At 43.3% G+C, this 25,462-nt stretch overlaps 1 protein-coding gene across 4 annotated transcripts in view; it reads right to left on the bottom strand.

The window, feature by feature from the left end:
- Window positions 1–25,462, bottom strand: part of SLC7A6 (solute carrier family 7 member 6) — a 182,020-nt gene that overhangs the window by 100,520 nt on the left and 56,038 nt on the right. For all 4 annotated transcript variants that reach the window (XM_029608655.1, XM_029608654.1, XM_029608653.1 and 1 more), the window contains 2 exons: window positions 6,875–7,000; window positions 6,332–6,476 (listed from right to left, as the gene is read on the bottom strand). In XM_029608655.1, coding sequence (XP_029464515.1) covers window positions 6,332–6,476; window positions 6,875–7,000 — 271 coding nt within the window. The remainder of the gene's footprint in view (window positions 1–6,331; window positions 6,477–6,874; window positions 7,001–25,462) is intronic.

Here is a 25,462-nt window from a genome sequence, read left to right as displayed (position 1 = left end):
CATTTTTTTTCCCGGCGCTTCTCACCAGCGGAACGTAATTACACCATTGGGGATAAAGAACTGCTGGCCATCAAGCTGGCCTTTGAAGAATGGCGACCTTGGCTCGAGGGAGCCGAACACCAGATCACCATCTACAAGGATCATAAAAATCTTGAGTATCTACATCATGCTCAGCGTTTAAATCATTGCCAGGCCCCTTGGTCCCTCTTTACCTGATTCAATTTCATCCAGCCAATAAAAATGGTTGCGCCAATGCACTCTCCAGGTCTTTCGTCACAGAGGATGTACCCGATACCCCACGGCATATAATAGACCCTGTCAAGGTCATTCTGTCTGCCACCTTTCCAGTACCACCGGGGGAGACGGTGGTCCCTCGCCAGCTACGACAGAGGATTTTGCAATGGGCTCACGACTGACCGCAAGACATCCGGGCCAGTCCACAACTCTCTCCACTATTCAGCAGTACTATTGATGGCCTACTATACGAACGGATACACAAGCTTACATAGAGTCCTGTCCTACGTGTGCCAGTCATAAACCTCAAGCAGGAAGAACCTGGGGACTTTTGCAACCACTCCCCATTCCGAGCGAGCCTTGGACCCATATCGCAATGGATTTTATAGTGGATTTGCCTGTCTCCAATGGTAACAATACCAAATGGGTCACTGTCTACTGTTTCTCTAAAATGGCCCACTTCGTGGCTCTGCCCGGCCTCCCTTTGGCGCCTCAGCTTGCCAAACTGTTCTTTCGACATGTGTTCCGGCTCCATGGCCTCCCCAAGCACATCCTCTCGGACCTTGGAGTTCAATTCACTGCACGCTTCTGGAAATCCCCCTGCAAAAAATTCAATATTTCATTAGATTTCACCTCGGCTTACCATCCTCAAGCCAATGGCCAAACGGAGAGGACTAATAGAACCCTAAAGCAATTCCTGCGAGCCTATGTGAGCCTGTGGCAGGATGATTGGGCCGACCTCCTTCCATGGGCGGAGTTCGCATTAAACTCCCATCAGTCTGCCTCCACCAGTTCATCTCCTTTCCAGGTGGTCTATGGATGCCAGCCTTTGCCATCACTTCCACTCCCACTGTCCGTGGCATCACCAGCAGCTCAAGCGACTGCTCAAGAATTGCACAGATTGTGGCGTAACACCCAACAGCTGCTCAAGCAGGCTGCTCAGAGATCGAAGGAGGCCTTTGACGCCCATCACCGCGAAGCACCCCAGTTCCAACCCGGGGATAAGGTATGGCTCAGTACCAAGTTTATTCAACTTAAGCTGCCTTCAGCTCGGTTTGCCCTTATATTGGCCCCTTTCCTGTGCTCCGCTGTCTGGGTCCTGTTACCTACCGACTCCAGTTGCCTTCCTCGCTCAAGATTCACAACACTTTCTATGTTTCTCTACTAAAGCCTTTGGTTCTCTCAGGATTTTCTAAAAAACCACCGGACCCCCAACCACTGTCCTCTGAAGCAGATGTCACTTATCAAGTCCAAGATGTCCTGCATATTAGAAAACGTGGAAGAAAATGGGAATATCTCCTCTCATGGAGGTTTTGGGCCTGAGGAAAACAGCTGGGAACCAGTGGCCAATATAGTGGATAAGGATCTCATTCGGCAGTTCCATGCCAAGCATCCTCGTAAACCCAACCCCCGGGGGGGGGGGGGCCTTAAGAGGGGGGTACTGTTATGACTGTCGGTCGCAGATGGCTGCGACCGCATCTACTCACGTCCTGCTTTCCTCTCCAGGCTTGCTCGCTGCGCAGGCTAGTCTCTGCCGATGCGTTCCCTATGGCGCCTCGTGGCGGTCAAGATGCTGCCGCCATCCACACCAACTCTGGGCCTTCCTAGGCACGCGTGCCACCGGGCCCTCTTTTAAAGCCTCTTTGGCGGGAATGTCGGGGGCGTCCCTGATTGATGACGTAATTGGATCAGAGTACTTAAGCTCCACCTTTGCCCTCAGCTAGCCGACTTGGCAACAAGTTCCATTACTACTCTACGAGCTCCTGTCTCCATCGATCCTGTGGTGACGCTACTTGTCCTTCTTGGACTCTGGACTCTGCCTGGTACCCACTCCTCAGGTGCCAGAGTGCGCACTCTACGGGGACTTGGTCTCCTGGCTTTCCCCGCTCCTTGGGCTGGCCCTGTGCCTTCCAGAAGTCCTATCCTGCTGGCTCCCTGCTCCTCGGGGCCACCTCTGGGAACACCATCACCACGTGGGAGTTCTCTCTCAGTGCTTCCCCGCTCCTCGGGGTACTGCCTACATTCTACACTTGGGACTGTTGGTGCTTCCCCGTTTCTAGGGGCAGTACCCTTGTTTCTACCACTGGTCACTGGCACCTCCCGCTCCTCAGGCTGTCCTACATCATCATCTGGAGACCTGACTTGGGCTTCCCCGCTCCATAGGTTGGCCTACATCATCGCATCAGAACCTCCTTCGCTGCGCAGCTCCGCTCCTCGGGGTTGCCTTTCCGGAATACCTCCTACATGTCTGTTGTCACGCAACCCGCTCTGTGGGCCTGCCTAGCGCCATCCCCTTCAGAGGTCTCTGCCCAGATACTGATCTCCAGCCTGCCTACTAACTGTGGGGATCTCTACTAGCTGTGTCTTACACCCTGCTCCTCAGGACCTCGCCACAGTTTCTCCCAGAGCTCCCCACTGTACTTGACCTTGCCTCCAGACAGTGTAGACCTGTGGGGCCCCTCCTCACAGGTGGTAACAACTCTCACCTCAGGCCAAGGGTCCACAAACCCACAAACCATTACAGATAAATCACAAAAAATGTTAAATCATCTACAGAAAGATCCTTAGAGCATCAATGATCAACTTAAGGTGGCATTAGGCTTTTTAAATTGAATGCAGTTTTTATATTCAATAATTCACAATTTAATTTGTCTTTTAGTTTGCCCAATGTAAATCAAATTACATGGGCATACAATGGCATACACCACACATTCAGACTGGCAAGTGAAATACCCCAATAATCGAAAAGGGTGTTTTAATCGGGGATAACTAAATATTTGTAAGGTTAAGACCTTGGAAGATATAGAACAAAATACACAACTTATTTATCCATTTTGTTCACCTTCTAAAAAAAAAAAAAAAAATCATTGCTCTGGTGTTTTAAACAAAATCTCAAATTCTTCTGTTTCGTTACAGAAAAAATGGGGACCCTCATTGTATTTAAAGATGACACGACCAGCCAATGATGGCAAATAATGTTTTTAAGAGCAATGGTCTTAGTGGCGTGTCAATGGCTCCCTAGTTGACTTAATGAGCAGGTTATCGCTATTAGCATACAATGCCCTTTTGTACACCTTTCTAATAACTGCTCAAGAATATCCCCATGCTAGAAATAAATTGCTTAACTGTTGTGCCTGCATCTTATATTCTGCTGTGGTGGAAAATAGCCACTGGAATCACAAGAATTGTCCGACAGGGATATTCTCCCTCTGACTCCGCAGACGAAAACTAGAATGTAATATATAAACTGTTCTTCAAATTTAGCAACGTACAACTATGCCATTGAAGGAGCCATAGGAGAACCCATGGGGATCCCTTTGATCTGTAAAAAATAAGATGACTAGACAAAATAATTATGCTTTAATGTAAACTCAGATAATTGCATAATAAATTCACGCTTTTTAGGGTACATGTCCATACCCGCAATAGCCTCATAAATGATATTTAATGCTGCGGTCTGTTAGTATATAATGCTGATATATCAGCAGTGACCATAAGTTGTAACGGATCAAACTCCCTCACGTCCATCAATGTGTTAATAAAATCAGTTGAATCACGTACATATGATCGAATCTGGGGTACCAAAGGTTGTAAGATATGATCTATAAACTTGGCAAGAGGTTCCAAAATCGAACCAATGCCCGAGACAATAGGCATCCCTGGCAGATTATTCAAGGACTTATGAATCCTCTGTGGGAATTGGGGCAGATATTCTAGATGCTGAATAGTTAAAGAGGTTTTCTTATACATAAACAAGACCTCTTTCAGATTAGTCAGCTCTTATTTTTTTTATTCCGGACAGTTGAAGGCAAATTGGACAAGCCTTAACCCTCCAGATTGTATGCCTTAGAACTATAGTATCAAAGTTGTTACACTGAATAAAAGGCACTGTGTTAATACGTGCCTATACGGTTTACTTGTATTATTGTGACTAATCTACATGCTTTAAAATTAAGTACTAATTTAAGTGGACAACTTTAGACCTTTGTCCTTATAAATAGACTCTAGAGGAAGAAGCACATAAACTACTCCCTTGGATTCAATGCCTTTTTAAAATCCCTTTAAAACCTCAGCAAATTAATACAACACTAGTAAAAAATATTCTAAGTAGTAAACAGCAATAAAAAATAGAGTTAAACACACAAGCCAGCACATTTTAAGAGGTAGGAATTTGGAAGCAATATTTTGTCAAAGTTAATAAAATTCCAGAAACTCATCCAAGCAGCAAGGCAGCAGTGAATTGTGCAGATCTAGTAGTTCCACATATGTTCTGTGATTAGAGTAGGTTTTTTTTTTCCCTTTTCAGCAACTCATGGGTTTTCATCAGATAGATGTAAATGACAGGGAGCAGAGGAGAAGTGGTGGTCTAATAGTTTTAGTATATGGTAGTATTAAGACTGGTTGCCACTGAACCAGGGGCTTGAGCAGCTGGGAGAATAATGCCTTGCTCTCTGAGTTCTCACCCTAGCTTGATACACTCCAAAACAGGGTACCATCAAGCTAGGGCGAGATAGCATAGTACAAAATATCATCTCTGTGAGACTTTCTTCACTCCAAATGACGTCAAATCTTCACAGAGGTGTACTGTGCTGTTCATACATCTCACTCTACATGAAAAACTGGCCCCTAAACCACCACCAGCACCTTACCTCAAGCTATTAGATGGCCTTCCTATAGGCATAAAAATAGTTGCACACTGTGAGGGCCTCCCCAGAGCCTCTCTCTCTCCCCGTCCCTCCTTCGCCTAGAAATGGCCGAAATGCAATTCGAAATATTTATTGCAAATTGTGTTACGGCTGTTTCAGGCATATTGTAGAGCTTAACACCAGGAAAAAAGGTGTAGTTATTTCCAGTGAACCATAAGATAGAATGCATTGTTATCGCACAGTGCAATATTGCCCCTCAATTTCATAAATCCCACCCAAACTCCTCCCTAATCCCACCCCTTCCAAAAATGTGCATTTGCGCTGTGCGCTAGCATTATCGCATGCGTTATGGTGTTAACGCATGTGTTAACGCCATAACGCATTTTGATGAATGACCCTGAAAGATCTGTACAGAATCATCCAGCCTTCCCCTCCAGAAATGTTTTATTTTAGCTGTCAAATGGGTAGGGTGGATATCGCATGAAGGGTAGGCCTGTTCCTACAGGCCTACCCTTCATGCAATATCCACCCGCCTGACAACCCACAGAGCTGAGGCTAGTACCTTTGCTCTGCATTACCTATTACAATATGCTTCTACCTCCCCTCGTGTCTACAATTAGACAGACTTCTCATGCTGTCCCTCCCTCCCCCCCACCCCTGCTAAAACTATCTCTGAAACACTCCTCTGTTACCATTTTGATCGATTGCAAATCCTGTAACACTCTTATGCCTACCCAGATACTCAATCATTCTATGGACTCCTTTTCTAACCAAATTATGGACGATATACCATTGAATCCTGTAAATAGTTTCTCAGTTATCCAGGTTATCTTGTTATTGTTAGTTTTTGTACGCTTTGTTCCTGTTCTATGTAACGGCATTGCCAAATAGTTATAAGTTATATGTAAACAGATACGATGTGCAAACGGCTGTCGGTATATAAAATTCTGTAAATAAATAAATAAATAGCTGCTACTTAAATACAGCATAATAGGAAACAAAAGGGAGGGAAGTGGAAAGGACTAACCAGTAGCTTACAGAGAGAGTGTGTTGCAGGCAGGCAGGGAATATTACATATTTACAGGGAAACAATAGCATTTATGCTATGAGCATTTTCTCTACAACTTATAAAACTTTCAAATTAATCTTTCTTCATTTTATAGATTCTAATACACTTTAGCATATGTTTCAAAAATCAGTACTTCAATAAATGTAGAATGCAAGAATTGAGAATGCATTGCCTATAATCTAAAAGGTCTGCATAATTTCTTCATAGTTTTCAACTTTTCTCGACTTTTCTGCTCAAAACAAATATAAGCAATTATAAATTCAATGATAACAGAGACCAAGAAAATCTGTTTAAGGAAATATTTATCAAAATTAAAATATAATTAAAATGTTTAAGTTTCAAGCATGTTAGAAAAAAAAAAGATAATTATTTTCTCTTTTACCTCTCTGGATTTTTTATCTCTTCTGTTACAAAATTAAGGGTGTCCCAACCAGAATAGGAGAACAGGGCAGAATATAGTGCAAGAGAAATATCCCCTGGGTTCCAGGAAGAGCCCTCAAATGAATTCTCAAAATGTTCTGTCTGTCCTATTTATTGGGGGAAAATAATTAATAAATAGCAATGACTTGTACAGACAAACACATTATATAGATAATTGCAGGTTAGTATATCCTACTTATGTTACACAGAAAACATACACTCACACACACATACATATATACACACACACACACCATACCATTAATATAATCTCTCTCTACAAGAGTTAATTTTACCACTTTTCTTATGATAAATCAAACCTCTAGAAAAACAGTCCCATAGCTACAAGAGAACAAACTCATGATTTTTTTTTTTAGAGAGCCATTTCATCAATAATCTACTTAGTTTTCATCATAAAAATTGTAAAAAAAAAAAAACAAAAAAAAAACCAGACATAGATGCAACAGTTCAGTAGGTAGGTAGTGTTTTAAACAAAACAGCTTACCTTGGCATAGTTTAACAATCCCAGTTATGATGATGGCAATCAGGGCAATGACTTTGGCATAGGTGAATAAATCCTGCACACGCGTTCCCCATTTAACATAAGCACAATTTATAAACGTAAGACAACCTAAAAAAAAAACAACAATTTCAAAAGAAAGGGCAGAGGAGGAAAAAGAAAAAATAAATAAATAAATAAAGTTCCATCTTCTATTGCACCTAAAAGTTAAACTACTTCTCCCTGACACAGTTCAGACTGTTTGCAACATAACATAGTTGAATGGTTCTTGGTGGCTAATCTAAGAAAACACACTTAGTATACCCTGTATTTTCTCCTATGCTCTACAATGGCTCCGAGTATCTAGCACACAGTCAATATGCAATATCAGGAATTTTTATTTATTTTTTTAAATGCAAAACCAAAAAAAAATGCGCTTGATGTTGCGCTCCCCGGCCGTGACTGAGCCCGCAGACGGGCTCAGTCACCCCCCCATGCTGGCCCGACCTCCTTGGCGGCGGTGGACAGTCGCCTCCGCACCCGTGCTCCCTCCCGTGTTCCCAGGACCCTCCTCTTCTGCTGCGAGTTCCTCTGGTGCCAACCAGGTCTCCTGCTGCTACTTCCTCCTTTCCGGTCCATCGCCCTTAGGCGCCTGCACCACCAGCTCCAGGCTCAGACACTCAGAGCTTTGCCTTGGCAACAGGTCTCCAACACTTCTCTGTCGTGTGCTTTGTTGCTGCTCCAATTCCTGATCTAGTACCCGTTCCAGCTCCTGCTCTACCTTTGGACGGACTTCCTTGGCTTGACCCGGACCTGACCTCACCTTCAGCTCTCTGCCTTCGACCCTTTGCTCGGACCTGACCTCGCCTTTAGTCGCCTGCTTTCAACTATTCAGCCGAACCAGACCCTGTCTCCAGCCGCCAGCCTCGACCCTCTGTCTGGAGTAGACTTAGTCTCTCGCCTCACCCTACTGGGACCCTCAGTCTCCACTGCCTCCCGACACCTCCATCGGGATCATCCATGCAGAGGCCTGCTAAGTCCAGCCGGCCCCAGTACCCAAGGGCTCAACCTGCGGGGAACAAGAGCTACTGGCAAAGCACCAGTCGGCTTCCGCTTCCCGCTTGGCCTCGCCTCCCGACGGTGGGGGCCCGTGGGGGATTTCCCCCACGGGTGGCGCCATCACCACCTCGGGCCAGGGGTCCACCGCCACACTTAACAGTGCTCCCACTAAGCAAGAACCAATTAGCAATCATTAAAATGGCAATTTTCAATAGATTGCGCAAGTCAGCAGATAAACACAGAAATGGATGCAAGGAAAATTATGCCTGCATTTTAGAAAATGAGTGGCGGGAGCCACCCAGTGTCTAAAACGCCACACACGTGTTTCAGGATGCATACTTTTTTTTTTTTTTTTTTTTTTTTTAATTCAGGGTGCCACATACACCTATTTCAGAAAGGTGCACGCACATATTCTACATGCAAAACAATTAGGACATGTCCGTGTAGTTACTAGAGATTCCGTGCAGAGGCAGGTACTCTATAAAAATGTGTGCATGCTCTGCTGATGAAAATACTTACTTGTGCGTGAACCTGTAATCACCAGTTTTCCAACGCCTCCCACCCCTTCCACCATGACCCTCCCTCCCTCCAACTTATCCCAAACCTCCCACCCAAAAACTGCAGACAAAAAAAAAAACAACTGATTTCATTTCCAGGACTCAATTAGCAGGTGTAATAAGCATGCTAACAAGTTTGGAAATGCATGTGTGAGTATACCACTTCCAAAATACTAATTTGTGTGTGATCTTCCAATATTTACACATGACACTGCTAGCACACATACTTCAGAGTTTTACAAAAAAAACTTGGGCACGTACATGCTACTAATACGCTTAACTTCCAATTCCTCACGTGGAAACCTTTAGAAAACTGACTCCTAAAAAAGAACATATCATCCATCGCCTTCCTCTTCTCTACATTAAGAGGCGTAGATACTAATCCAAGGATTGCTCCCTGAGAATGAGCTGATAATGCACAATTGTTTTTCTATTACTGGCTAATTTAAACTCTGTTCAAATCACAAACTTAGCCAAATACAGCTAAGATACAACTAATTTTTGAACTGCAAAGAGAGGTGGGAGAAAATGCGTGACTGACTTATTCTGTCCACAGAGAATACCAGTTTCAGGTAAGCAATTTTGCTTTCTCCATGTTCGAGCAGGGGAAGTCAGTCCCACATGTGGTGATTCTCACGCTAGAAGTTGTCTAAGCCCCTTCTTGAGGCAACCTGCAAAAAATGGGTACATGGTAGGAAAAAGTTGAGAACAGTTTTAGTTAATTCTTAAGTAGATTCTTTAATACTGACTATCCATATTTACTGGGAAGTCAGTAAATATATAAAGCTGCTACATGGAGTTCAGGGCATAAACCTCCTCAATAGAGATATAGCTAAGGTGAATTGTAAAAACTTCCATTACTTTCATGCTATGACCTTTAATATGGCCTTCTAAGGACAGGCCTGCTTTACTATAGCAAACTGATATGCATTCTGAGACCCAATTAGAGATTTCATATTTTCTAACTGACAATACAGGTGTACTAATCTCAGATTTCCCAACTGCTGCTAGCTACCCTTTTTACTAATAGCAACGTCTGCAGTTGTCTTCGTCTGATTGCTGAGCTCCAGAGATCAAAACAGCTAACCCAGGCTGCTGTTTCTATAGCTACTCTTCTCACCTTGCAAATCATTGTGTTGAATTTTTTTCTTCATTCTAATAAATATTGTTTGGCATTTAAGATCTGAGTTCTGTAATATTTGAAGTTGGGAAAGATATTTGACTGTCTAAGAATTTAAACTAGAGAGCAAACTCAGAGTGCAGGCCAGTGAAAAGATGTTGAAGAATTAAAGGAGTTATAAATCAAGGATTACTGAAGATCTAGCTTTATAAAACTCTTCAAGAGAATGAAATTGGAAGATTCCTCAGTCTGCAAAATTGAGCTCAATCTTGTGTGTTACTGCCTGCATCTCTCAAAAGCCAGAGAACAGTTTCAAAACTCCCACCGACTCCCTCTCCTCTCCAACAGCGAATATTAGGCCGATACAGTACATTGCGCTCCGGAGCGCACTGTTAGCCGGCATTTGGACGCGCGTTTTCGACGCGCTAGCTTTACCCCTTAAGGGGTAATAGCACGTCCAAAACGCGCTTCCAACCCCCCCGAACCTAATAGTGCCCGCAACATGCAAATGCATGTTGATGGCTCTATTAGGTATTCCCGCGCGATTCAGTAAGTAAAATGTGCAGCCAAGCCCCACATTTTACTTTCAGAAATTAGCGCCTACCCAATAGGTAGGCGCTAATTTCTCCGGGCACTGGGAAAGTGCACAGAAAAGCAGTAAAAACTGCTTTTCTGTGCACCCTCCGACTTAATATCAAGGCGATATTAAGTCGGAGGGTCCCGAAAGTTTAAAAAAGGAAAAAAAAAAAGAGATTTGAAATAGGCCCGTGGCTCACGGGTTGAAAATCGGACGCTCAATTTTGCTGGAGTCCGGTTTCAGAACCCATGGCTGTCAGCGGGCTTGAGAACAGACGCCGGCAAAATTGAGCGTAGGCTGTCAAACCCGCTGACAGCTGCTGCTCCTGTCCAAAGAGGCACTAGGGACGCGCTAGTGTCCCTAGTGCCTCTTTTTACCGCCGGCCCTAATTTAAATAAATGTATTTACTGTATCGTGTGCAAAGGAGAGCATCCCTGTGCGCTCGCCAGGAGAGCAGGCGCTCACCCGCTCTCCCGCGATTTTTACTGTATCGGCCCGTATGTCAGCAGCCTACTGAATTGCTGTTCAGGGCTGAGTTGTTCAGAGCTGAAATCTTATCCTGTCAGTGTTTACCATTGTCACAAAGGCAGAAGCTGCTTCTTTAAAAGAACATTGTTGTTTGTGAGGATGCAAATGAGACTGCACTCTTAAGCACCACTGCCTGTAAGAGAAAGCAAGTATTAACAGCCAAAGCACTAGAGAATTACGAATCTGAAAAGGCTAGTTACTAAAAAAAAGATTAATATAATGTGGGAAGAATCACAGTTTGATACACATAAGCTGGTTTGTGCTTCTGGTATAGGAGAAATTCAACAAGCTATAAATGAACTCAAGTGCAATTATAAATGTTACCAAATGCAAGCAAACATAACTTGCATTTTTTACAAGAATGAATACAGAAGAGAGTATTGAAGAAAGATCTACATAAAGACATTGATCTAGAACATGACAATCTAGTGCAAAGTACTATTGCAGAAGCACAGCAAAAGGCTGAGAACAAAGGAAACTGAATCCCAGCATTCCAGCCTTTCTAAATGCTCTGCCATATCTTCAAGTTCACTGAAATCAGCCACTCAAACCTGTTCTCAAGTAAATGTGGCTGCCACCAAGGCATGCACAGAAGCAGAAGCTGCACGGGCACATGCTACCTTCAGTAAACAAAAAGCTGCTATAAAGTTTGCTAGAGCCAGAACTGAAGAAGAAGAATATTTAATAGTTGCTGCCACCGCCGAATGCCACATGCAAGAAAGCCAAGCTGGAGGCAGAAAAGCAGAAAGCTGCCATTGTTGCAGCAACAGCAGCCACACACAAGAAAGCTGAGTTGGAGGCTGAAGAAGAGAAAGCCACCATTGTTGCCATAGCAGCAGCCACATGCAAGAAGGCTGAGCTAGATGCTAAGCTAGAAATGCTGCATCAAGAGAGGAAGGTCACAGCTGCAGAAGCCCAAGCTAAGAGCCTTAAAGCTGCTATGGGACAGGAAAGCAGGGAGATCCCAATTGATTAAGTTCTCTCAGAGGATCCTATCCAGTGTACCTGAGACTATGTCCTAGCACAAACCTCTGAACATGGTAACACACTCATACCCACAGCCAGGAAAGATAACAGACGCTGAGGCAATGCAGCCTGTGCATGAAGTACACTCTACATCTAACAGAGATCAACTTAATGCATGCTCTACCATGGATGTTAACCATCACCACAGTGATCCACATGAGCATATGCTTATGGATGCACTAAAATCAGCTCACAATCCAGGTACACATACGCAGAGACACTGTTTCAAGCTTTCCACCTAGCATCCTATGTGAAGTGGATTCAAGACATCAGTGTGTGTCATCAGCAAGGACACACACCACATGTCCTCCACAGGAACCAAATGCACGCAATTAACCTTATTCTACCTCAGTACCTTGTGCTGATGCATTGAGAAAGAAATCCAATGGCACGATGCATAATAGCATCCCACATTCACTTTGTTGCCGGAAAACTGAAGTGTCAGACAGGCCAGATTTGGCCAAATACATGGTCCATCGTGTGCTTATCCATTCAAGGCTCAATAAATTTGATGACCATCCTGAGAGCATGGAAATCTACATTCAAAAGTGTCAAAGACTTGAATATCACCACAAGTGAAGAAATGGACCTATTATTGAAATGGCTAAGAAGCAAGTCTTCAGAATATGTGAAGACATTAGAGTCATTGCACATAGATAAACCTTTAAAAGGCCTTTCGATGATATGGCAAAGAATTAAACAGTACTATGGCAACCTTGAGGCCATTGAAGATGCTCTTCTTCAAAGAATTAAGAATTTCCCAAACATCTGAGACACAATCATAAGCTACAAGAACCTGGAGATTTGCTGCTAGAACTAGAAGTGGCCCAGGCTGATCCATATCTACCAGGCTTTAGCCTTCTGGACAGTGGTCAGGGAGTGAAGCCAATTGTGCAAGAACTGCCACACAGGTTGCAGGAAAAATTGGATTTCTCTAAGCTCAAGATATAAAAAAAGAATAATGTTGCTTTTCCTCCATTCACAGTTTTCTCCAGATTCAATCAAGACCAAGCCATGACAAATTGGATATGACCAAGGTAAACCAGCCTCGAGTTGGAAAATCAACCAAAACATAACATGAAAAAAACCATATCTGTACACGTGACAGAGGTGTCACCCACAACATCTGCACCATTTCCTTCCCTCTCTACAACAAACAAAAGTACAGAGGATCCAAACAGACAATGTCTATATACAAAATACCTCATCCCCTAAAGAAATATCATAGGATTTAGGGAAAAGATTCTGATAGATCATAAAAACTTAATCAAAGAACATGTAACCTGTTACAGATGCTGCTCTTCAAAAACCCACCTCTCTAAAGTCTGTAAGACAATCATTAACTGTACAGAGTGTAATAGCAACAGATATGTTACAGGCCCTCCACCCATATGCTGCTACCCCTATGATGAAGCACAGCAGGGAGAACAATATATCAGACAGTAGTAGCTGAAGTCACATCCAAATTCACTGAGGTTTGGAGATTGCCATGATAGAAGGTCCAGTTCCAAAATATGCCTAGCTATGGTATATCCCAAGGGACAGCTGAGAAGTCAATAAAAATGTACATCATCATGAACAATCAAAGCAACAGATCCTTGGCAAGATCAGAGTTCTTTGACTTGTTTAACATAAAGAAAACTACTCCCCATACATGCTCAAAACATGTGCACAAGAGGTAGAGATCAGAGAGAAGAGCAAAGGAATTTGAGATAGAAGTTAGATGGCAGTATCAGATCCCCACTTCCCACTCTCTTTGAATGCAACCAGTTACCAAACAGGTGAGGAGAAATTCCTATGCCAGAAGTAGCATGGCATCATCCCCATCTAAGGCTTATAGCTAAACACCTCCCACCTTTGGATCCTGATGCTCAAATCCTACTGCTCCTGGGGTTACACAATGTTCATCAACTGTGCAATGGTCCATACAATGCCCCCTATGTTCATTGACTCAATCTAGGATGGGTGATAGTAGGCGATATCTGCATTGACAGAATTCATAAACTAGTCAGTTTTAATAACTTCACCACTAATGTACTGGAGGATGGATGCATGTCCTTATTCAAGCCATGTCTGAATCTTTTTTCTGTCAGAAAGATGCCTGTCCATAAAAAGTTGGCCAATCATTCATTCTCAGACCTACGCTAAAGGCCTTACATCAGACGACTAGGAGGATCATCTGGGAAACACAGTATTCCAAACCACAAAAGACAATGACATACCTGCCCTCTCTATGGAGGATGAGAAGTTCCTGAGATAATGAAAAAATAATTCTTCAAGGATGAGTCAAACAACTGGGTGGTTACCCTTCCATTCCAAATACCTATACGTCATCTTCCCAAAAACAAAGAACAAGTCCTCTCAGGCTTGCCTAACTACATCAGACCCCGGAAAGGAAATCTGAGATCAGGAACTACTTTATTACTTTCATGAAGGACATGTTCAATGACAGTCACACAAGAAAGCTCTGCCTCTGAAGAATGCTGGTATCTTCCTAGCTTTGGTATGCATCAGCCTCAGAAATTAGGTCAAATCAGAGCTGTAGTTGACTCAAGTGCTCAGTTTCAAGGAGCTTTTCTGAGCAATGTGCTCCTCACTGGGCCCAACTTAACCAACAATCTTATGGAATCTTAATTCATTTAAAAAAAGAACCCATTGCCATCATGGCCGATATACAACAGATATTCTATTTTTCACTGTCCATGAAGACTACAGAAACTAAAGATTCCTGTGATACCAAGATGACAACATCAGCAACAAGATTGCTGAGTACAAGATGCATGTGCATGTCTTCAGCAACAGACCATCATCTGCAGTGACTACCTATGGACTCAGGAGAACAGCACAAGAAGAAAAGAAGGAGCATAGCACAGATGCCAAACAATTTATAGGAAGAAACTTCTATGTAGATGATGGAGTAAAGTACATGTCTACGGAAGAAGATGTTACTGACTTGTTAAAGAGAACACAGTCAATGCTAGCAGAGGCCAAACTGAAGCTCCATAAAATAGCTTTCAACAGTACCAAGGTAATGAAGGTAATTTCCTTTAAAAGACCATGTGAAAGACCTAAAGATCTTAGATTTAGGAGTTGAGACATCGCCACTTCTGCATAGTCTTGGACTAAGTTGGGACCTGAAAAGAGACATGTTCATGCCCCATGTCTCAAAGAGAGGAGAAACTATGGGGTCAATATTCAAAACTGGCCAGTTAAGTAACTTAGCCAGTTAGAACATATTCATCTAAGTAACAATGTATATTCAGCAGCATAGCTAAGCTGATGAATATATGCATATAACTGAGCACTTATCCATATAAATCTAATCGGCTAAGTTTAAGACCTGCTCTATGGCACATCTAGCTTAGCCATACAACTTTTGCAGAAAGTTTGAATATCATCAATTAGCCACATAAATTGTATGGCTAACTCACTCTGCTGACTACACGCCTACTTTTTATGTGGCTAACATTTTACGTAGCTGTATAAGGGATTTATATGGCTATGTGTTGACCTCTGAACATGCGCACATATTCAGCGGCAACCACTTAGCCACATAAGTCCCGCTTATCCAACTAAATAGCATTGAATGCACTTTGAATATTGACCTCTGTATACTCGCTGTGGCATTCTAACAATCAACAACTTATATGACCCACGTCACAATACAAGACAGATCTTTATTAAGAGAACTTTATTCAGAAGAAAAAAAGAGTGGGACACACTGCTGACTCTGGAGAAGACATGAGAATGGGAAATGTGGAAGAATTCTCTATGAGATCTCGAGCAGCTCCAGATTCCATATATTCTCACCCCCCTTCTCTCCTTTTTCTATTCCTGCTCCCCCTTCCCCTGTCCCTGTTATTTTGTAATTTCTCTTTCCTCGCTACAAGAGTTGATTGTAAACCGGCATGATATGTCCTATGAATGTCGGTATATCAAAAGTTAATAAATAAATAAAAATGTATACCTCTATATCACTTACTTCAGCTCAATACAAAAAAATGTATTTTTAAAGATGCTTACATAAAGGCTATAGTTACCATGACCTATGTGAAGAAGACAGATGAAGAAGGCAGATCCCACATAGGATTTATCCTTGCAAGGCTAAATTAGCTCCTCAACCTAACCACAGCATACTACCACTTGAATTATATGGAGCAGTGTTGGCAGTACAGATAGCAGAGCTGATACTGAGTGAGACAGACATTCAGCTGGATTAGATCAAGTTCTACAGTGACAGCAAAGTAGTACTGGGCTACATATACAACCAAACTAGGAGATTCATAGAAACGACAGCAGAAAAAGACCAATCTGCCCAGCAAGCTCCCACACTTATTTCCTATACTTATCTGTTTCATCAACCACCAAGTTCAGGGCCCTTGTTGGCAGGGGCGGATTGGCCTATCGGGGGATCGGGCTTCCCCCGGTGGGCCAGTCTAGCTGGTCATGTGGTCTCGTCCGCATGGCTCTTCCTCAGCCCAGCCTCAGCGCCTCCCAGCCAGCCCGGGCCGAAGAAATAAAAATAGAGGCCGGCGGAGGCCGAAGAAAAGAAGATCAGTCAGCCCCCACGGGAGACCAAGCCAGCGGGGGCCGAAGAAATCAAAATAGAGGCCGGCGGGGACCGAAGAAATTAAAATCGAGGCCGGCGGCAGCAGAGGCCGAAGAAAAGAAGATGGGTGCCTCCCAGCCAGCCCCCGCTTGAGGCTGGCTGGGAGGCTCCCATCTTCGGCCTCTGCCGCCGCCGGCCTCGATTTTAATTTCTTCGGCCCCTGCTGGAGACCAAGCCGGGGGGCCGAAGAAATTAAAATTGAGGCCAGTGGGGGCCGAAGAAATTAAAATCGAGTCCGGCGGGGGTGCTTGTGTGTGTGCAAGGAATGGTGCGTGTATGTGGTGTGTATGCGAGTGTGGTGCTTCTGTGTGTGTATGTGGTGTGTATGTGAGAAAGGAATCTGCCAGTTTAAAAAAAATGAAATGTGATAATACATATACCTCAACTTTTGTGCTGGTAGCGCAACTTTTGAAAAGATGGATGAAAGATGAAATTACTGAATTTTAAGCATGCCTATTCTGGAAAACAAAAATTTAGCAAAGTGGGTAGAGACAAATACTAAAGCAAAAAAAATGAAAATATGTAAAATGTTCATCTCAGCAAAATCACAAATTTAAGATACTGATGCCAGGTGGTGTTTGGGGGGTTTTTTTTTTAAGCAAAATTTAAGCATGAAGACTACAATAGTTCCAATCTGAAACGGTTTTGCTATTTTTTTTTAAGCCTTTAGAAAATGTATATTTTTAAATGACAGACTGGAATCTTCCCATTTAAAAGGGAAGTTGACTAAGGATGTCTTTCGGTTCCATATCTCCCACATGAATAATCATATGACTGATAGTTTGAAGAAAGACACTTGCTTTATTGCCTGAAAGTGTAAAACAAGAGAAGCTGTACGGTGTGGGTGGCTGTCCCTTGGGAGGACAGAACCTGAAGGAAGGGTGTCATTTCGCCTTCTGATAGGAATGTGGTTTTCTTATTTAATGGTTGGGATCATCACTTTCACTTTTAGTAAAAGTGAAAAATGCTGCAAGTCTGAAAGCAAGGTGCTTCTGTGAGAGTGTAATGTGTATGTGAGTCAGGGAGGGTGCTTGTGTGTGTCAATGTGTGTGCAAGACAGATACAGCATGTTTTTGGCTGGCTTGTGGCTGTGAGAGAGGAGATGTGTGTGACTGAGCCTGTTTGTAAGTGAGATAGAACATGTGTGTGATTGAGAGCTTGTGTGTAAGAGGGAGTGAGAGCATTGTGTGAGTGACAGAGACTGGCCAGAGAGGTGACGTGTGTATGTGTGAGACTGATCAGGGAGATGATTGGTATGTGTGTGCTTGTGTGTGTGTGTGAGAGAGAGAGAGAGATTGGTTGGAGAGATGATTGGTGTGTGAGAGACAGAAACTGGTCTTGAGGGTATGACTGGTGTGTGTGTGTGTGAGAGAGAGGGAGAAGAGACTGGTTGTGGTCCCTAAGGAAGAGGACCTTGAGGACAGCTTCAGCAGGTACTGCTGCTTCTGGTGTGGCCTGCAAGGGAAAGGAGTAGGAGAACTGCTGGAGAGGGTAAGTAAAGGTGGCTTTTTAAGTTCATTTTTCTTGATTGACTACCATTTTAATTATTGGGTAGTATGTGATGTGTCTGCTGTTTGAAATATTTTATTGGTGTTTGGTAAAGGTTTCAAAATTTGCTTGAGTCTTTAATTATTGGATATTCTATTCATCAGCTGTTTTGAAATTATTTTATTAGTATGATTTTATAATTATGATTCATGATTTATATATCTTGATTTTATTGATTGTTTCATGCGGAATGGTGACATTTTTGTTTTTCCACTGTTGCACTGTATAGAGTCTTGCGTGATACGTTTTACAGTTTAGTTTTTGTCTGCACATTTCTATTTATACTTTATGTGTCTTTATTCTGTATTTGGTGAGAGTTTGTGTTCTGCATGCAAAGACTGAGATGAAGCATTCTTTTAGCATGTAGTTTCTCTGTAGGGATGTGTAGTAGCTTGGCCTGTTCTGTTTTCCTGATAGGAGGTATATTGATATTTTAGATTCTGGTGTAATATTTGTGGTATTCTTTTTCATAGGTGGGGTTGTTTTGGCAAATAGTAATGTGTTGATACGGGAGAACCATGCTGAAATATACGGGTGTGTACATATATATGTAAATTATATATGTAAATTATATTGTATATGTAATTGGGTACCCATGGGCCACTATGGAGAAAAATCCCCCGGGCCACTATTTTCCCTCAATCCGCTCCTGCTTGTTGGTAACTGTTTGATTCAAATTTCTTGCCCTCCCCTATCATTGATGCAGAGAGTAATGTTGGAGTTGCATCAAAGGTGAGCATAAAGTTTAATGGTTAAGGGTAGTAACCGCCGCATCAAGCAAGTTACCCCGATGCTTATTTACCCCAACTGCACAGATCAATGCCTTGTTGGATGTAGTCCAAATGTAAATCCTGTTTTCCACATTTCCCCCTACCATTGAAGTAGAGAGCAACGCCGTATATGCATTCAAAACACTGTATATGCATATGTAAGCAACAAAGTTGATCACATCAGGATATCAATGAGACCAGAGCAGTGGCATTAAGTACCCACTGATCAGAACCCAGCAGACCATATCACAAGAACCATCTCTGCAAAAAGCCACAAAGTGAATGCAAGCAATTGTAAAAAAGTAATGTATGTGAGACACTCTCACTACATTAAGATAAAGTTTTAAAGAAAGATGATAAAAAATGTTTTTTTAATTTATAAAGATGGATGTGAGGGTTTCTTACAAATGTCATCCATTAGATGTTACCTGCAGTAAGAGTCCTAGTAACGCTGACATCCCTCCTATGGACCAGAGGAGAACACGTGGGAGCCAGCTCATAATATACAGGCGCCCCGTCTGCTCAAAGACTTTCATCAACGCTTTCCTCTCAAGCCCAGACTGAGAGAGAAGAGAAGGGGGCTTTGTGGGGGAGGTACTGTTACCTGCAGTAAGAGTCCCGGTAACGCTGACATCCCTCCTCGACGCCGGCTCCCGATCCGGCGCAGTACCGCGCGAATCGCGGGCTGACTCTGCCCCCTTTTTACATCGGCTGCCGGCGGAAGTCCCTGCTAGTGCAGGAAATTAAGCCCTATTTAAAGAGAAGCTCTTCAGCACCGCACTGCTTCGGCCACTAGTTGCTTGTGTGGGAACTCTGTCGGATTGCTGCTTGTCTGTCTCCTGATCTGACCCGGACTGTCATTGGATTCGTTGCCTGCTGCCTGCCTTTGGATTTGTTGCCCTGGTTCTCTTGTCTGCTGCCTGCCGCAACCCGGACTGGTATTGGATTCGCTATCTTCTGCCTGCCTGCAGATTCTGTGGTCTGCTACCTGTACCGATCCAGACTATTCCTCGCATTCCAGAACCTCTGCAAGACAAGGTAGGCGGTCTTCTATCTTGGTTCCACTAACTCGTTCGTTACATTAGAAAATACCAACCAGGTAATCCAATGACATATATAATCATTAATCTCCCACCAACCTCCTCGTAAGCTGAAATCTTCAACACTGTGATCATTTTTTTCTTATTATTTTGTCACTATCCATCTTAGCAGTTTATCTGATGCAGCAACTATGGCTTCCCAACTAGAAGAGACGCTTTCAAGTTCATGAACCCTGGATTGGTCATTGAGATCCATTCACAGGTAGCCATACTTGCCACTAAAATCACTCCTGAAGGCAAATTTGAAGCAAACCAGTGGAACATATTCATATTGTACTCTCTTTTCATCAAATCCAGGACAGTACATCAGATGCTTGTTCCTGCTGGCACTTTGCATGAAGCCACAGTTTAAGAACTCTCAAGTTCAGAGAATGTCATTTTGCATTGTGTACAGTAAGAGGTTTACACTAAAGAGATCAAGTGCATCACCAAGAGAGAGAACATTCCAAACGATAGCTCTCTTCAGTTGTTCCTGGCTGACATTACATTGCTATCCTTCCTGTATGCCACTACCATGAGCATGTCAAACATCAAGGCTGATACTACAGAAGGAGCAGTGAGAACCGTGAGCAACTGGATCATCAGTGATGAACAATGCATCACTGCAGTCATTCATGAGTGCAAATACTGCAAATTAGGAGGCAAATAGCAAGTCCAGAAGATGGCAGGCTGGCTTTGCATGGAACCACCCTTCACTTACATGGGGTTACATGTCTTTGGGCTATGATCTGTCAGCTCTCGACATATGAGAGAAGAACTTGTCAACAGCAAATGATGGGCTGTAATGTTCATCAAATCCATGGACACTTCCAGCTTCATAAATGTCCTCTGAAGATATTACTTCCAACTGTGGAACCAACTTCATTGGAGCCTATAGAGAGTGGAGAATCAACTCGAAAGATTGACAGTTATGCTGTTGTTAGGTAATTGTCTGAGGAAAAATGTACCTGGGTAATCAATTCTCCACACTCTTTGCACATGGGTGGAGTCTGGGAATATATGATTGGGGTCACTCCTGGACTCTATGCTTGCTGAGACTAGACCCACTCATATGATCCATAAAGTCCTGACAACACTCCTCGCCAAGGTCTTTGCTATCAGTGCAAAACCCTTTCTCCCAGTTTCCATTGGCCCTGAAGCTCCAATCATCCTGACTTCTGTTACGCCTCTCACTCAAAAAAACTGGTGTGACTCCAGCTCCACTTCAGGACTTTGATACCTAAAATCTCTACGAGAGACAATGGAGACAAGAACAAAGTCTTGCCAACATCTTCTGAAGCCACTGGAAGTATGAATACCTCACATGACCTCAAATGACAATCTAGCAAATTAAATGTTCAGGAAGGTCACCTTGTTCTACTAAAAGATGGAAGAGCTCAAGGGAACAAATGGCTGATGAGACTTATTGTGAAAAATCTTCCCAGTAGTGATGGAAAGGTCCATAAGATCGAAATCAAAATGGCAAAGCAAGGAACAGTGAAGACATTCATCAGATCTGTCACCGAAACAGTACTACTTATGTCTTATGAAACATTATGAACCATTATATGTTTTTTGACAGTTCTTTGAAATCAGTGGGACAGATTTTTTTTTTCTTAGAGGAGTGCGCGCTACCTGGCTCGCACAAATGTACACCTGATTTTGCAACATGTGCGCGCTGCCATGCGCATTTTATAAAATCCGGGGTCGGCGTGCACAAAGGGGTGCACACTTGTGTACCTTGCACACGCTGAGCCCAAGGGGAGCCCTAATGGCTTTCCCCGTTCCCTCTAAGGCCACTCCGAAATCGGAGCGGCCTGGGAGGGAATTTTTTTTCAGTCCTCCCCCACCTTCCCCTATCTAACCCACCCCTAACTAAATCCCCCCCCCCCCCCCACCTTTGTTTCCGAACTTACACCTGCCTGAGGCAGGCGTAACTTGCACGCACCGGCCAGCTGCCAGCGCGCCATCTCCCGCCCACAGCCCCTCTCTCAAAGCCCTGGGACATACGCACGTCCCAGGGCTTGCGTGCGCCGCCGAGCCTATGCAAAATAGGCTCGGCGCATGCAGAGGTAGGTTTGAGGGTAACGCGCGTAACCCTTTGAAAATCTACCCCATAATGTTTAAAATAGTGGTTATCTATGATACCAAGCGGGGAGTGTTCTGCCTCTACAAGGTATGTCTTATTCATTATGCTTCCACCCTGGGCCATCTTACAATAATTGCTTAGCTTAAGTTCTCTGCACAATGTGGAGCTCTATTTTTTTGAATTGGATATTGTTTGAATGTTGCTGAACTATTATTGGATATATTTGTGTCTGCTCTCTATCTCTGTGTTCACTCTCCTCTTCCTGTTGGTCATTTGACTCAAAGCAATTTAGGACTAACTTCCTGCTGAGGTTTCAATTAGAAGCAGGCTCTTGGAGAGTCACATGATGACCAGCTAAGAGACCGGACACCTCAATTGGAGCTCCTAAGTAGACCCCTTAATGGGCTATTTTCTTTTGCTACTACTCTATTTTTAGCCTATGTTTGAGACTCTCTGTGCTCAGCAATTGACTGAAGCTCTAATAGGAGCAGTTGTATGGCCAGATTTTTACCCAGAAAGCACCTGACATTACTGCAAAGCTAAGGAAAACTATGGCAGTCAAGAGCAAATCTACACAAGAGGCCCCCTTACTGAAATGACAGTCTCGTCGGAGGTTATAAAAGCGACATCCCTGGAGGTATCTAAAACTGTAACCAAATCATAGAAACATAGAAATGATGGCAGAAAAGGACCAAATAGTCCATCCAGTCTACCCAGTAAGCTTATATTAGTTTGTGCTGTGTAGTGTAGGCTACCCCATGCTTATCTGTTTCCCAGACCATAAAAGTAAGGGCCTTCGTTGGTTGCTGTTTGAAACCAATTCCCCATTATCGCCGTGCTTTTCAGTTTCCCACACTAGCCCTCGTTGACTGCTGTTTAATTCAATTCCCCGTTATGCCTTGCCATTGAAGCAGAGAGCAATGTTTGAGTTGTATCAAAAGGATCAGTCTTATTGGTTAAGGATAGTAACCATCGCATCAGCAAGTTACCCCCGAACTTGTTTCCCCAGACTGGAAAAGTCAGGGCCCTCGGTTGCTGAACAAATCCAATTTCCCTTTTCCCCCTACCGTTGAAGCAAAGAGCAATGATAGAGTTGCATCAACAGTATCAAAGCTTATTGGTTAAGGGTAATAACCGTCACCATCAAGTTTCTCCATTTCCATCCTTTAGCCTTTAGGGTTCCACAGTATTTATGCCATGTCCGTTTGAATTCTTTCACTGTTTTGGTTTTCACCACCTCCTCCAAAAGGGCATTCCAAGCATCCACTACCTTCTCCGTGAAGAAATATTTTCTGATGCTGGTTCTGAGACGTCCTCCTTGGAGTTTCATTTCATGACCCCTAGTTCTACTGATTTCTTTCCAACGGAAAAGGTTTGATGTTTGCACATCATTAAAACCTTTTAGGTATCTGAAGATCTGTATCATATCACCCTGTGCCTCCTCTCTTCCAGGTATACATATTCTTCAGTCTGATACTGACCCCACACCTTTTTGGTAGCCCTTCTCTGGACCGCCTCCATCCTGTCTCTATCCTTTTTGAGATAAGGGCTCCAGAACTGAACACAATACTCCAGGTGAGGCCTCACCACCTTCATTTTCTTACTGGTTATTCTTCTCTCTATGCAGCCCAGCATTCTTCTGGCTTTAGCTATCACTTTATCACACTGCATCGCCATCTTCAAGATCGCCAGAAACTATCACCCCAAGATCCCGCTTTTGGTCCATGCACATCAGCCTTTCCCCCCCATCTCATACCACTCTTTTGGATTACCATGTCCCAGATGCATGACTCTGTACTTCTTGGCATTGAATCCCAGCTGCCAAATCTTTGACCACTCTTCAAGCCTTTATAAATCCCTTCAGATGTGCCCAATCTGTTGCAGATCTTGGTAACATCCACAACTAGACAAAACTTTACCTTCTACCACTTCCGCAATGTTGCTCACAAAGATAGTTGACGGAACCAGTCCCAATACCAATCCCTGTGGCACTCCACTTAACATGGCTCTCTCTTCAGAGTAGGTTCCATTTACCATTACATGCTGTCTCCTATCAGTCAACCAGTTTGTAATCCACTCCACTACCGAAGCATCTCATTTTGTTCACAAGCCTCCTATAATGGAACGGTATCAAAAGCTTTGCTGAAATCCAAATAGATGACATTGAGTGCTCTTCCTCAATCCAATTTTCTAGTCACCCAACCAAATTAATGAAATCAGATTTGTCTGACAGGACCTTCCTCTGGTGAATCCATGCTGCCTCGGGCCCAGCAACTTACCAGATGGTAGATAGTTCAGTATCCTTTCTTTCAGCAGCATCTCCATTAATTTTCCCACCACCGAAGTGAAGCTAACTGGCCTGTAGTTCCCAGCCTCCTCTCTAACAGTCTTATGAAGCGGGACCACAACCACTCTTCTCCAATCTTGTGGCACCACTCCTTTTTCCAGGGATCTATTGAACAGGTCATTTAGCAGACCCAGCAGGGCATCTGAGTTCTCGTAGTATCCTGAGATGTACCCTCATCCAACCCCATGGACTTGTCCACATTAAATTTCTTAGCTCTTCCCATACCTATTCTTCTGTAAAAGGAGTTGGGTCTAGCCCAACTCCTTCTATGGTCTTGTCAACCAGCAATGGTCCTTCTCCAAGGTCTTCTTTAGTGAACACAGAACTGAAGAATTTGTTTAATATTTCTGCCAATTCCTTGTCTGTCTCAGCACATTGTTCCTCATCACCTTTCAATTTCACTATACCACCTCGGGCTTTCCTTCTTTCTCATATAGATATATATATAAATATAAAAATCGGTGACCGATGTATTACAGGACCAGCTCAAAAATGCAATCCTTTCTAGGGGAGCTTAGAGAATGAATGGACTCCCATGTGACAGATACAAGCAGCGGAGTCCCAGATCTTGCAGCAGGAGGATAGATTTTTGGATCTACACATGCATGTATCACAAATTATGCAGACTAATGAGCAATTATTGAGCAAGTTTGAGGACCTTGAAAAATAGGTCCCGTGGGAGTAACATACATTTAGTCAGCATCGCAGAATCTGTAAAAGAATTAGATATTAAGAGAATGTGTGAGTGCTGGCTGCCCCAGCAAGTGGGACTTCTGGGGGACTGTCAGATGATGATATCTGTTTAACAAGCACATAGAGTGGGTGTATTTCAGAAGTCTGCCACTAAACCTAGACAAGTAATTGCAAAAATCCTAAACTTTGCTGACAAAGTGGCAATTATGGTAGCATATCGCAAAAAGAGGGATTTGTCGTATGAAGGCTCCCAAGCATTACTCTTCTCTGATTTTTCTGCAAAATGTCTCCCTATTGCACCAGGCTGTTTCAAAAGGGAATACAGTTCCAACTGCAGTTCCTAGCTAAGCTTTGAGTCACGCACAATGAAGCTACAAAGGTGCTGAGTGACAAAAAGGAAATTGAAGTATTTATGGCACATTTGGGTTGATGCCTTTTGGAACTGTTTTAACTCCTTACTTTTATCCAGCTGGAGATCAAATATGACTTTAAATTTAGTGTTTTTTTTATTCATGTTGGAGTCAAAATGACGTCTTAGGATTTGCATGTCAACACGAGTGCACGTTCTTGTTTCTTGCCAGTTTCTTTTCAT

This window comes from Rhinatrema bivittatum, chromosome 7, assembly GCF_901001135.1.
Source record: "Rhinatrema bivittatum chromosome 7, aRhiBiv1.1, whole genome shotgun sequence".
Classification (NCBI taxonomy): domain Eukaryota; kingdom Metazoa; phylum Chordata; class Amphibia; order Gymnophiona; family Rhinatrematidae; genus Rhinatrema; species Rhinatrema bivittatum.
Note: the sequence above shows the minus strand (reverse complement) of the source record. Positions and strands in the feature narration are given on the sequence as shown.